The sequence below is a fragment of the Montipora capricornis genome, chromosome 13, assembly GCF_036669925.1.
Source record: "Montipora capricornis isolate CH-2021 chromosome 13, ASM3666992v2, whole genome shotgun sequence".
In the NCBI taxonomy this organism is placed as follows: domain Eukaryota; kingdom Metazoa; phylum Cnidaria; class Anthozoa; order Scleractinia; family Acroporidae; genus Montipora; species Montipora capricornis.
In genome coordinates this window covers 10,851,743-10,866,742 of record NC_090895.1, presented here as the reverse complement: position 1 = coordinate 10,866,742, position 15,000 = coordinate 10,851,743, and the positions used below count along the sequence as shown (strand labels likewise).

General features: G+C 39.6%; 2 protein-coding genes across 2 annotated transcripts in view; both read left to right on the top strand.

The window, feature by feature from the left end:
- Positions 1 to 1,039, top strand: part of LOC138028419 (uncharacterized) — a 13,962-nt gene extending 12,923 nt beyond the window's left edge. Inside the window, exons 5-6 of the mRNA XM_068875957.1 lie at positions 512 to 562; positions 699 to 1,039. Coding sequence (XP_068732058.1) covers positions 512 to 562; positions 699 to 829 — 182 coding nt within the window. The 3' untranslated portion in view covers positions 830 to 1,039. The remainder of the gene's footprint in view (positions 1 to 511; positions 563 to 698) is intronic.
- A 1,118-nt stretch (positions 1,040 to 2,157) lies between these two features.
- Positions 2,158 to 15,000, top strand: part of LOC138028418 (uncharacterized) — a 13,303-nt gene continuing 460 nt past the window's right edge. Inside the window, exons 1-2 of the mRNA XM_068875956.1 lie at positions 2,158 to 2,396; positions 13,463 to 15,000. The exon at positions 13,463 to 15,000 is cut by the window's right edge and continues 460 nt beyond it. Coding sequence (XP_068732057.1) covers positions 2,380 to 2,396; positions 13,463 to 15,000 — 1,555 coding nt within the window. The 5' untranslated portion in view covers positions 2,158 to 2,379. The remainder of the gene's footprint in view (positions 2,397 to 13,462) is intronic.

Below are 15,000 nucleotides of genomic sequence, written 5' to 3'. Positions count from 1 at the left end.
AAACCTCTTCGACTATGCCTGCACAAAAGTACACACGAACTCAGCGTAGAATCTTTCACGATGTTGTTAATGTAAACGGAAAATATTTGTTTGGAAAAGTAAAAGCCAATCAAAACTCGATGTTTCAATGATGTAATGATGTAATGATGTAATAACCAATCAAATACTTTTCCACACCTCCCAGGAAAAAGAACGTGGTATTGAACACGATTGCCAACGCCGTATTGTAAAATAAAGACTGGACTGGATTTGAACATAATGTCAACAAAGCAGAGCCAATCTTTTTGCGAACATGATCCAAAAACGAGACTATCGTGTCATTCACTAACCTGTACAAATTCCAGTCCATCTTTTACAATTTGCCGTTACCAACAGAAAATCACAGACGCTCCTCTCCGATGTTTGAGGAGAGCAGGCGGCTGTACACAGGCTAGCAAATTTTTGCTAACAATATTCCATGTCTACTCGTGGCTCACTGATTGTTGCTGGAACTACTTATTTCTAATTACAGAAGGCGACAGTGCAACCTCGGCATCCACAGTAAAAGTACCAGCCACCTACGGTAAGGACTTATTCAACTGACCCGACTAGCTAACCATTAACAGTCATTGTCAAAGAAGAAACAATTCAATCAAGCAAATGTGACGAAAATCACTGATTGTATGACATCTCAGTTTCTCGTACTCTTTTCGTTTTAGGTGAGCGTGACTCCGCTCCTCAGAACTTCAAGATTCCATTTATTATTGTTGCAAGTCTAACGGGCGTTTTGCTTGTCCTTACAATTGTTGCATTTGCGCTGTATTGTAGAACAAAAGGAAGAACTGATTGACTTGAAATAATGCCTTCAACTCGATGAAAAGGCTCCGTTAACTAAGTTGCTCATTCTAAACGATGATACTGCTGTTTGTGTTTACATGTATCACGATGAACCGACAGCAAGTTATTTTCTTGCTTAGATATGCGTGCCTCCATGGGTACAAGTTTAGAATAACCAGTCATTAAATTTGTTTGAACTAGAAATATAATACTCTCAAAGAGATTTTTGTAGTTGTTCTTCAGTGATTGTTCCTTGTCCTCTGTATTCATTCTTGGTTTTCTCTTAGGTAAGACACATTTCTATTACAAATTTCTATGATCTCAACAAACATTCAGGCTCGTCCCCTGACACACCCTAGGGATTTTTGAGCTTTTTACACGTCCTTGGGAAGACTCGCCTAGTTGTCGTTCATTTTATCTTAATGATGTGTAATGGATGGGGTACATTGAATAGCCGGGTTGTCGTGGAGAACTCCGAGGCTTTGCAAGTGGGACTCCCGGAGGAGTATCACGTGCAAGAAGACAAATTGAAACAGTTTGCTTTCTGCGAGAAAAAGGGAGAATAAAGCCTTCGCTCATAAGGAAACGGGATAACTCTTCTTGGCTGCACGAATAGTATATAGTAGTATTAGGTCACTTTTGTGTGTCTTTAGAGACTTTTCGCAAGATCTTTTGAGAACGATAACACACCAGGCAAACAGCTTCAACACAGTTTGCTTCAACATCCCTTCGATTTTGTTGAACAGCGATGTTAAAACTGTTTGCTCCCCCCTTTCAACCCTCGTTGAAACATGTTGAATCGAAGTTGAATGAGTAGCATGAGTGAATGAAAGCGTTTAAACTTCGCTTCAACAACCATTCAACATTTGTTTTGTTATCGCGAATGAATGAAAGTTGAAGGCGTTTGTCTCGTTCTTTCAACATTGTTGGGTGTGCGCGTATCCAAGTCCAAATCCATAGAAAAAACCGAGACTGAATAGCAGGCCTCTCGCTAAGTTTTGTTTAATCAAGTGTAGCAGACAAGCTCGAACGGATGTTGAAGCCAATGATAAAGCCGTTTGCCTGTCCTGGGCTGTGATGAGCAGCAAAAGATCGAAGATCGTGGGTTGTTTTAAAGGAAAACAAGGGTCTAGAAACATTTTACCCTGAACGAAAGCCCATATGTTCAGAATATCAAAAATAGCTGTCATTTGTTGAACCGCCACCTTGAATTTTAGTAAGAGGGCTTCAAGATCGTTCAAAATTACGGCTCTTGATCACCGACGGCCGCCATCTTGGAGGTTAGGAATGATTTCGAGGCTGTGACGTAGCATTAGACAAAGGCTGATTTGACATTGGTACGATGGATCAAAACAACGAACCTAATTATGGTTCACTGCGTCACCGTTGACTGCAGTAACACCTTCAAAAACGACAAAGGACGGGTTACCTTTCACAAGCTATCTGAGGATGAAAATCGAAGAAAACGGTGGTTCGATAAGATCAGATGAGAGGGTAAATTCAGTAAATTAGGAAAGCCTGGCAACTGTTTTGTCAGTTCCGATCATTTTACTGCAGGCAACTATGAGCGAGATCTTCAGGTAGGTGATTTTTTTTTTCAGTTGTACTTCGCATTCTCATGAAAACTAGGGTGTGCTAATCGGTGTTTATTTCTTTAAAGAGCAATTGATAATGATCTCAAGTCTGTTAGTGTTTTTCTCGACGACCTGAGAAAGGCATTAAACCTGCGGCGTCAAAGAGTCCGAACTTCGGTGGTTCAACACTTACCTTTCTGAGAGATTACAGTATGTCGTCTACAAGGACACTAATTCAGATCCCATGCGTCTTTCCGAGTTTGGCGCCCCGCAAGGATCACTTTTAGTTTCAACGCTATTTAATATTCATATTAACAACATCAAAGTCATATCATACGTCTACTCTCTCGTTATAGGTGGTTTGCAATCAATCTCGAGAGACACATAACGATGCTGCAATGTACAATTGCTGGTGGACGAACAAAAGAATCTAATGAGAGATCTTTTGTTTTCGTCCACCAACATGGCGGCGATGACGTAACGTGAAAACCACCTATACGCAGACGATACTGAGATGCAGGTGGTTTGCAATCAATCTCGAGAGACACATAACGATGCTGGAATGTACAATTGCTGGTGGACGAACAAAAGAATCTAATGAGAGATCTTTTGTTTTCGTCCACCAACATGGCGGCGATGACGTAACGTGAAAACCACCTATACGCAGACGATACTGAGATGCATTCCAAATAGAAGAATATTGATTTAGCTGTGTTTAAAGTCAAAAAGGACCGCAAGAGCGTCAGGCACTGGTTTTGTTGGAATAGCCTCATTTGTAATACAAAAAAGTCCGAAGCCACGATTATTGCGTCCGACAAAGCACTCAAAATCAACCGAGATATTAATATTTTTTTACGGAGACTCTATATTAAAACAGCAGAGACATTTTAAGTATCTTGGCGTGGTGGTAGACGAATTATTATCATGGAACAATTATGTGTCATGTTTATCCTAAAACCTTTAATCCTGAAACCTTTAAATAGAATTTCATCTTTTCTTCAGTCGCCCTGCTATTTTATTGAAAACTTATAAAATGGCAATTTTACATATTTTAGTCTATGGCTGCATCGTATGGGGTTTTTGCAGCAAGAAGAACTCCGATCGTCTGGAAATGCGAATAATTTTGCGAACAAATCACTTAACGTGCACACAGTCAATGAGGGAGAGACTTGGCCTGTTAACATTAATTAACAGACGTCGTTATTTACGTCTCCAACTAGTACATAAAATCGTAAATGATTATCACTGTCCCAGGAAACTTCAAGGGTATTTTGCGTTGAGATCAGAACTTCTTGGTAAAGCCCTCAGAGATAGTAGGGAACTTCTTCTCCCAAGATACAAGAAACAGCTATGGGCCAGTCAACATTCGACATTGGAATGACCTCCCCAAAGAAATGCGTGCTTGTGAAACGCTGAGAATTTTTAAAATTAAAACTGTTGAACTGTTAATGGAATCAGATAAGACACAACACAAATGTAGTGCATAAGGTAATTTTTAATTTAATCTTAACTTGTATCGATGGCGAATTGTCTTTTTAAATAGTATTCTTGCGTACTGATCACCCGTTTATACCAGCGTTTTACATGTTGAATTTGCTGATCGTTTTTTTTTTTTTAGTTTAGTAGCTAAGGAATTCTTTCAGCTTGTAGCTCTAGATGTAATACAGTTTCTTAGCGGATATCAACGCAGCTTGCCTTTATGGTTTTCTGGTCACACATTTGGCACAGGTACTATTAAAGAAATGTTGACTAATACATATTTCCTTAAAGGCGGAGCTTCTTAGAACAAGTGGCTAAAAAAGGAAACCAGTGCAAAACGTCTATGATCGATATTCAAGGGTATTTTGAGTGCAAAGTTGCACTCTTGTAAAGTTGTAATGATGTATGTACGATCCGCGCGGGGGCTTACGGGACTAAGGCAGGAGCCCATGAGTAGGAGCTTGCCTCTCTCATACACGTCCTTCTGAGTCAATCTTTGCGCGTATCTTTCTATTTTTAGAACTCCACGAGTTCCTCGGCTCTGCACGCACTGTTTTAAAAGGACAATCAGAGTAAATTCATTGTCTAACGAAGACAAATAAAGCAGTAAAACTGTATTTAAATCGTGCAAATTGTTGTAAATTTATGTAAATGCGAGTATCCTGCTCAAGGGTTCGTTCTAAACATAGAAAGATACGGGCAAAGGTTGACTCAAAAGATCTACTGCGTATGGAGGCTCCTAGTAATGGGCTCCTGACTAAGGCCATTGTGCAAAAAAGCTGACTAAAGTGCAGAATGTATTTCAACAAGTTTAATCTCCGGTGAAAAAAAATAGATGATTTGGAGTAGGTGTTTTGGTGGAAATCATGTTGACAGAATCGAGCGAGGTGTAATTTAATATATGCTCATCATAGCAAAGTTCAGGCTGAGCACCTAATGCTTTATCAGTGGTGCAATAAAATCGGGTAACTACCTACAGCACATTATGTTTGCCTCACGCAAACTTCATATTGTCATATAAATTATTATACGCTGTGGGTTCAATTCCCACCCTGGTCAGAGTTTTTCTCTGTCCTTGTGTGGGCCCATTTCCATCTGTAGGGCTAACGCTCACATGGTTCATATGGGATAGAAATCTAGCACTTCACATTACCCTCTATTCAGTTAACTCTGTTTAAAATATAAGTGCTACACGGCCAACGTTTGTAAAAACGTAACCTTTCCTTGTACTTGTACATGTTCATTGCCGTGACTTTAACATCTTCACTTCCCATGGCCTGCTCCCGTCTGACCTTGTAGCTCAGTCGGTAGAGCGGCGGAGATCTAACCCGAAGGTCGTGGGTTCAATTCCCACCCTGGTCAGAGTTTTTCTCTGTCTTTGTGTGGGCCCATTTCCATCTGTAGGGCTAACGCTCACATGGTTCATATGGGATTGAAATCTAGCACTTCACATTACACTCTATTCAGTTAACTCTATATAAATTATTAAGCACTGACGCATTCTGCGCGAGGATTTTCTGGTCGATCGCTCCGGGCTTGATAAAGAGCTGTTATTAACGATGCAACAAACAAACAGGACTAAACGATTCGTGCTTACTTATGCACCGTTCCTGCAAAAAGAGAAACAATAACCAGGCACTATTTTAGTCGCAAATTCGTAAATTGACATAAATTGCTTGTGTTTAAATTCTGTAAAGTAAATGTCTGTAATAAAATGTTATTATTAAATAAAGTTAAATTTCTACCGTCAAGGTCTAAACGGTATCCCAGAAGGTCCATCTCCGGCTGGCAACAAATACTTTCGGTTTGCGTGGGCATGACTTGGCAATTAGTGCAGGTGCACCAGACGAGATGGTATAGTCCTGTCGGCGTTGCATTCTCGCCTTTCTGGTTGATCTGCAGATGTGTTCGACAGTGTCTTCTTCTGAGAATGTCTTGTGTTGTGGCTCGAACATAAACGGGCGTATGGCTCCATCTGACTCGATTTCTAGCTCGAGAGACGACACGCTCTTGCTTTGGACATCACTGTTGACATCTTCCGCCATCTTCTACGCTTTGTCTAATGTGACATCACAGCCTCGCTTGCATTTACGAAATGACAATTTTGTTGTCCCGATTATTGACAACAAGAGGCTACAAGTAGCCTATGCTCGGGCCTGCAAAAGTACTGTGGTGTATGGTTAATTTAGCACTAAATAAAAGAAAAGAGAGAAGTTTGCCCTTCTCACATCGGCCTGACATTGCGATTCTCATGATGTTCGACTGTGTATGTAGTGAATACCCGGACCCAGATAATCTTCATTACAGGTGGTGGCAATGACCACTGGACCATGGAAACGAGGTAAAAATAGTGTATTTGTTCCGAAGTGGCTAATAAGCAAATGTTTTTTACTGATCGGTGGATATGAAGATGTGCACTATATCTCGACATTACTTTCAGAAGTACACAAGTTCCTTGAGGATGGCCATGCCAAATGAATCCATAGCACCGGAATCAAATATTTAGAATATACCATTTGTTGTAATTTAAATACTCACAGTGATATGCACCCAATTTTCAAAATACATATATGTTATTTGCCAGCTGAGGCCTTGAAATTGCTGCCCGAGGGCGCAGGCCGAGGGTAGCTTTTTCAAGACCGATGTCACAGTGTTTTGCTATACAGACCGACCGTTTGCTAGTAAATAACTTCTTTATTTTTTTCCTCTCTCTCTCCCACCCTCTCTGAAATCACTTGTTTTAATTGTTGACTCGCACCGCGCTTGATAGTGAATGCAGTATTAAAGCGACTTACAAACTAAGCATCTCAAAGAGAAATGTTTTTTATTTGAATTCTATTTCCAAACCTCTTGTCTAATGAAAAATAACCTCTGTATGTAAACGAAGTCGGTGCAAAAAAAGAAGAAAATTTAAGGTCATCACCCAAGTTCACACAATCAAGGCTAGGATTCCGCCTTCCGTGAGCAGGCCGGATGAGAAAATTCCGCCCGCTCCCGGAAGCAATCAGATTGCAGGATTTGTTGAATTCCGCCCACTCACGCATTGAGAAAAAAAATAAAAGAATTATAATTATCTGCGACCAAATTTTGGAAAGTGCCTATCAAAGACATACAGTAAGCAAAATCTATTGAGCAACTTCCAAGTACATTACCAGCTATTACCAACTATTACCAGCTATTACTTGGGCTGTATTGAATCTGGAAAGTTGTGTTGAACGCTATGACTTCCGCAGGTAATTCTGTTAACATGAAATATCTTGATAAGGCAGTGTATAGCTATTTCATTTCCTACACAGGGTTAGTACAGGTCATGGAAATCATACATGTCGATGTTTGCATACACTTTGATGAGCTTAGGGGATCGCGGTTTCATTATGGTGACAAATTTCAGTGTACATCCGCCCAGTTTTAAAATATTTTATGCTGGGTTTACTTGAAAATAATGGCAAGTTTGCCGACCTCACAAAATACCTATAATCGTTATTTTCCTTTGTTTATTTTCCGTTTGTCACTGAAAAAACAGGAAGAAATGACAAAATGAATTTATAGGCAAATTCAAGACATTCAATTTGTAGTAAATTGAAGAGAATTACCTTGTATTTTCGCATTTTAATTTTTTTTAGGCTCTTTCAGAACTACTTGCTGCAGACATCGAGGACAATGTATCTTCAGATGACCCAGTGACTAATGAACCTCCAATCTGCATTGATTTGGAAATGCCTACTACAATCCCCGAAATGCATGATGTGGGAATTCAATGTTGTTTTGATGCCAATTACCCTAAAAAGTGTGGAGGTTCAAGCTGAGATGTGCAACACTATCAGCAATGACAATGGTGTATGTGGTACTAGAAATATTGATGGGTCCTCCTATAATTATATAGAGGATGATATCCCACAAAATCCACATGCTGTCAAAAAATGGAAAAATGCTGTCAAAAAGATTCCACATGACCATGCAATGGCAGCACCCCCAAACCCCATTGATACACCCACAGTAATTTTTCTAACCTATGCCATTAAGAGGTTTGATATGACGTATGACGTATGAGGTTTGATGCATGACGTCCTTGTCGATAATAAAATGGATACACATGATGATGATGTGGATAACAATGATGATGAAAGTTTAGATCCCCAATGGCTATTACCAGATGATGAAAAATCGTTATCCAATGATGAGATAGTGTCGTCTGAAGATGAATTTGAAGATGGCTGTCCAGACAGTGAAAAAAAAATCTTTTGTTCGGTTCCTGTTTGAACAATTTACTGAAAAAGTGTCCAAAATGTGGGGCGTGATCATTGACCAAAAAAGGAAAACAATTGGGAGCATGATATCAGTTGTGGTAACCTGCCATAATGGGCATACAGAACTATGGGAATCCCAAACCATGAAAGATACAAACTTGTTTTATGCATTATTCTGTTTATTTAATTCATGGACAGGTTTAAAACCCGTTTTCTCATTCATCTGCATAACGGAAGTCTTCAAAGGCCCACTCTTCCTCTGGCCCCGGTGGAGGATAAAAATTTCTTATGTACATCACTGCACGAGATGGAGGAACCACTCTTATCTCCTTTCCTAAAATGCCCCAGCACCATCGAGCCAACTTAGGCAATATGCAGTCGTAGGAAATATGTCTGTTTATCTTCTGTTTGAAGGACCCATCTATTTATACACCCTGGATGAAGCCCAGGTTGCTGGGTGATGCTTTTGGGTTCTTCGCCACATTCACCGCTAGTAACCTCGATATGCTTATTTTTGACAGGCTCAATTTCTTGGCTCCTCCGCTGTTCCCATAATCTGACAATTGCTGCATGTACAACTACGTTACAAAAACTAACATTGCAATTGCTCTGTATTCTTCGTGACTTTCTTCTAGTAGGATTGCATTTATGAATAGAGAACGACTGAACGTAGCGTTGGTAGCAGCAGAAGCAAATTATGTTGCCTTAAAACGTTGAGTTCAACTTAAGACGTTAAGTCTATTATCAAGAATTGCGTTATAATGTTTTGTTGTTTTTGAAGGAGTTAATACAGCCGCAATGAAACTGCAAAGTAGACTGAGTTGTCAAAGGAAAGCTTCGTTTTCACATCCAATCCATCGATTTATAAAGGTACAGGGCCACCCAACGTCAATTTTCGGAAAATATCTGTTCGGAAGACGATTTGAGATCTATGTTTTTTTCGGAACATTTGTTGTAAAATTTCTTGCTCGCCTGCCTCTCCTAGTATTTTCGAACATCTGAAATATGGTAAAATTGCCCATTTTAACGGATTTTTACCCTAAAAGGGTCACCTAGAATTTTCGGGAGCCCTTTTTCTGGCTGAAATTTTCGAAAAGGTAAGTTTTGATACCTATAATTTTCGGATCACTAGACTTTCAGCTCAGTACTCAGTAGGAAATCCGAACAGATGAAAAAGTTTTAGGGGATAAAAATATGCTTATTTATTTCTTTGATCGTGAGCGGGCGGTATCCTGAGAAGCCTGCAATCTGATTGGTTCCGGGAGCGGGCAGTATTTTCCTATCTCCTGACCACGGTCATGGTAATCAACTACGTTAAGCGCAGAGTCAGAGCAATGATGTCACTTTCTCGCTTAAAACATTGAAATGGCTTCTTCTACATTTCGCCAAGTTTGTTGACTTTTGAAAGCGAAACGTCACACAGTGTAAAAATATTCCTGACCAATAGACCATATTCGTATTCTCAGTATGGGAATGGAACTAGCTTGCAATGGAGGCTAATGCGGGGTAATCTTTTCAAATGCAAATACTTTTTAATATATTCCCCCGCATTAGCGTTGATGAGACAATGTGTAAAATAGAAACATGACTTTTCCAACTTTTCTTGACAGTTTCTCCTACCTTCTAAAAATAGAATTTAGAAATAAATAAAAATGTTATTCACCGGCCTTGGTCGGTCCGCATTGGGAAAAACTGTGCCTTCTGTCTCGAGTACGGCAGGCCTCGGGCCGTACTCGAGACCTCGGGCACAGTTTTTCCCAATACGGACCGACCAAGGCCGGTGAATAACATATATACCGTATCTACCGTTTAAATACTAAAATACGTTTAACAATGCTATGTTTAAGTGGTTTTGAACTATATTCTCGTGGGGTACCCCTGAAGGCAACAAGGAAGAAACAGAAAGACCAATATAACAACATCAGAGTTGAGTTTATTTGTCATTTTGTCTGTTATGGAATTACAATTAACGGGTAACTCGCACAACACCTTTTCATTCTGGCCTATAAATAAACAATCAAAACCTAGAGAGACTTTTTTTTTTCTGACCTTGGCCTAATTACCAGTAGCAAGTCGTCCTGGAATGCCCACGTTGATAAAATAACTAGTAAAGCTAACAAGATCCTCAAAAGGACATGTAAGGGTATGAAGGATATCACTACCCTGAGAACAGTGTTCTTAGTTTTAACGATAGTGATTTATTTATTCATTTCTTATTTAATGTTTTTGTAGGATATATATATAAGTGAAATATATAAGTGAAATGGTTTCAGTCGATCTTCAGAGAGTGCTCGACAACTCTTGGGGAAATTGGAGCAATATAATTTGATAAAAGGCTTGGATCAAATCATCGTTTTACTTCGTCCAGATCTGCTTCGGGGGGCCCGTTGTTTCACCCCCACTCGTCAGGGAAAGGCTTTACGAGTGGATTACAGCAGCCAACAAGTGATTGCAACAGCTAGGATCTGATCTTTTGATACAAATACTGGTTCCACGTGTTGTTCTCCCCAAACAACTGCCACGTTTCTGCCGCAGTTTTAGGTTAATTATCGTGTATAGTCAAGTTTTTTTTCAAACCCAGTCACTTTGTTCACGAAAAAAAAAACGCAAAGCCCGTTGCTACGGACAGGAAATTTTTCAAAGCCCGTTCGGTTACATTAGCATGAGATTTGCTCATTTCAAGGTCACTTTCCAGCAAGATGGTATCAATGCTCATCTCCTCGTCATGTTTAACCGTTTTAGCGCCTTGGCGAGTCAAGGTACAAAACACAGGTCATAGGTCACAGGTCATTGTTTTACCAACACAGAAAGTATCCGAAACATTCATAAAGCTAACCTTAGGCCTAATTAGGCCTAAACAAAAGTTTTTAGGCTTAAGGTTAGCTTTTATGAATGTTTAGGATACTTTCTGTATTGGTAAAACAATGACCTGTGACCTGTGACACTCGTCTCCTACAGCGCAGTAGCATAGTATCCGAAGTAATACTCGGAAGGTCGCAGGTTCGACTTCTTCAAAGAAGCACTTAGATTTTTCCCAAGTATTCCCGAGTCAACATAAAAAAAAGTCTCTGTATTTGTTTGAAATTGTTCTTCATTGTCCTTTTTTGTTAAATTATTTTTTTTAACATGTACATAATTTCAATTTCTTTGTTTCATGGTTAGGTCTTCATTTTCTTTATAGTTTCAACTGATGTTAAACTGTTTTTCTGCTGTTATTAAGTAAACGCACGATCCGCGTGATTGTTTTAGCTAAACTGTTTGTTTTTTCTTACATGCGAAATGAACATGGAAGGTGTTAATTCAGCTAGAAACCAACCTAATTGCAGTTGTGTATTTATCTACTTATGGAGAGATGAAGAATGTTGCAGTTTACACATTTCACTTGTGCGCAAGCCATAAAAGAAAACGCAAATATAGTTTTTCTTTACAAGCGCTCAAAAGTGCTTGGAATCATTTGAAGAACCATTTACACCGAAAAAAAAAACTATTCCGGTGACTCGGGGCTCCTCGGAAAATCCCCGCAAAAATGCCAATGCTCCTTTACAGGAGTCGAACCTACGAACTTCCGAATACAGTTCGATGCTCTTCTACTGAACTACAGGAGACTCGTAGGCCGGCCAGGCCCTCAAACTAGTGAGGTGCATGAATTAATTGTCCTGGCATACTGCTAGGATCTAAATAGTCGAGATGGAGCATATTCACGATTGTACTGAAAGAGATGTTATATGTAGACTCCGGTGAATGAAATGAAGAGATTTACTTATCAATGGCAGAAGTCTAGGGACGCTTTCCATTTGAGAGAACTGACCGGCCAGATTGGGCATTTCACAACGTCTTCAAATTAACACACTTCGAGGATGATATATACTCCTCCAGAAGAATGTGGGGGATTATCGTGCAAGTGTTCCTTCAAATTGTTATATTTTCTTTGCAAACTGAGGGTTTGGGCGGCCCGTTTCTGACAAAAAGAAAGCCACCTATGTTATGAAATTCTCGGGATACTCGGAAAAAATCCTGGGAGCCTGGGAACGAGGTTGAAAAAAATTCGAGCTCACTGTGGTTAAAACATAACATCTCTTTCGGTACAAGGTTTGTTTGCTTTAACGTTCGGATTCATGACGGATCTGTGAACTTTTTTCACCGAATATCATTTTTAACTACAAATACCAAAGCGAATCCGATACAAAAACGTTCTGGTTTTTCCACAACTTTTTGCATGAGTCTGAAAGTGTCTGTCGCTTTAACCACGACATATCCTCAAAATCCTGCTGACATATTATCCTGCAAACTAAAGCAAGGTCTGAGATTAACTTTGGTCTTAAAAAAAGATAATAACAGTTTCAAAGAAATAATAAGTTGAAATGAGGAATAAAGCTCTCGTTATTAAAAGCGGCTCCCGACGAGGTAACAGCAAGAGGCAAGTTTTGTTGCAGTAATTGTGTCGACTCAGAACATTATCAGAACATTACGGCAAAAAGGTGAATCTTTTCGCGACAAGAAATTGTCGCCATGGATTCGACTGCTGAACGCAATGGATAAAGCAAAACGGAAATGTTACAACGAATTGTGTCAACAGACATAAAAAAAAAAATTAATAAAACGCCAATCAAGATTCACCTGTCACGTATGATTTAAACAGTTTTTCGCTTATTAAACTGTTTGGCGAGATTTATCCAGAGAACTGACCAGCCAGACCAGGCATGGAATGAGAAAGTGTTTTTTTTTTTTAATTTAATCTCTTTTATTTCTGCATTCCTTAAAAAAAAGTCGCATCATTATCATATGATCACACGTTCGTGACAAGGCGCTATGCTCGTTGCTTATGGTAACAATTACGTTTCAAGAGTCCATGGCCACCAAAACACACAGTTGTTACTTCTCTATTTGAAACGCTAAGAGTTGTCAATAATTTAACAAAATGAGTCGGAAAATAATACTTCTCCGTTGTTTTAGGGGTGATAACAAACCATTTTTTTTGTAGAAACAATTAATTGGAGTTATGTAGGTTATCGTACATACTTTTAATATAGAGCCTGTCGTAGCCAGCGATATTACCAGCAAAACTAAACCAGACTCTAAGCGCGAAGATTCAGATACCAGGTGTTAATTAATAACTGTCAGTAATCTCACTCAAAATACAGTGGAAAGAGAAAGAAATAGCATGGAGGCCCAGCGTATGACGCTACACAATCCAACAAACGCGTTGAATTGTAAAGACGTCATTGAGATTACAGAGATTGTGCGATCGTCCATTTCTAATCGTTCAAAAATTGTAAAATATGCACGGGTCTTTGCCGATACGCTTTCTCAACCAGGTGTTAACATACTCAATAATTTCATCTCCAGGATTACGGGTGATGAAATTTATGCCGTACAACCAACGCATTCGCCACTAAACACAACAACTGATGTCACTGAAACCCTTATACTGGAGCAAGAAATAGATTATTTTACAGCCAGAGGAGATTACGGCGAAAACCTTAAAGAAGGCCGTGCTTTTAACTGTGGGAATAAAGTTTGCATACACTTGCTGGATCTTATTATGTCGTTAATGGCCGCCTGCGGGAACTACATCACAGTTAATGATAGAAAAGCGAGACTGGAGAAGATGAAATCATTTGCTCCGACAAAAGAGTCAGACACTCAAGATTGTGATGAAACAGCAAAATCCTTCGAGGAGTTTTCCTCGAAAATAATGACAACAACCAAAGAAAAGACAGCTGCAACATTGTTCACTACGGGTGCTATAACTAATGGTACAACACATGTCAACGAAGAAACAAATTCGAGGTTAGAAGGAGGTAGGAATGCAAAACCTGGTTATCCATCAGAACGGAGATCATCCAGTTTCTTCGGTCGGTCATTCGAAAAAGCCAAGAAACATGAACAAGCTGGTGTTACTACCAGAGGAAACACGCAGACCACGATGCACAGCACGCAACAAAGTAAAACACTCCCTAAGATGATTGGAAAATTGGCAAAATCTGACTCAGATGACTTACGATATGAGGTACTTGTAACAAATTTCGTGAGGAAACTAGAGCTTGAAAAAGTGGAATTAAGGAAAGAACCAAATTCTTTTAAATCGAGAATTAAGATGTTAATTAAGGAGAACGAAAACTGCAAAGCTTTTTTGACGAAAGAATCACTGGAAAAGGAGAATTTGAGTCAGAAATGCGAACAACTAAAGAGACAATTACAGGAGCATAAACAGAGTACCCGACAACAGGTGTTTAAACTTTGTTCTCGACTGGAACGACTACAGCACGCAAAAATCACCTCTGATAAAACGTGTTTGCAGCTGAGTCTCAGGCAGCAACGGCTTGTGTTATATGAAAAACAAGTCGTGCTTATTTGTCAGCGATTAACAGATCGTATTAGAAGAGAGTTGGAGGAAATCCAAAGTTTGTTTGAACCCGTACGCGTGCGTTGCGGCACTAGCAGTGGGCAGTTACAATGGAGTGACTTCCCAGCCGATGGAAATGGCTCTATCATGTACGAAGTACATCTTCATCTTGAAAGCTATGTTACTACAATGATTGAAGGATTTCGAGCTTTTCTACAGAATAGATATGAAAATGAGAAAACCCAAGATTGCCATAGACAGGAATCGCTTGGTTACCTCGCCTCGATAGAGGAAGTCAAAGAGGCTGATTGGTGCCTCGATGTCACTTCTGGGGATCATGTGGAGTCCAAGAACTTTGCTTTAAACCAAAAGATGGATTCAGTTCACGATACGGCGAGCTATGCAATATTGCGGAATGCAAAAAACAATTTAATATCCTCCCGACGTCAAAGTACAAATCTGGCCAGAGAGGCAAGGCCTAAACTACAAAGAAAACCTGACAAAGGAGGTGAGAAAAGCAATGAAATTAAAGGCATTG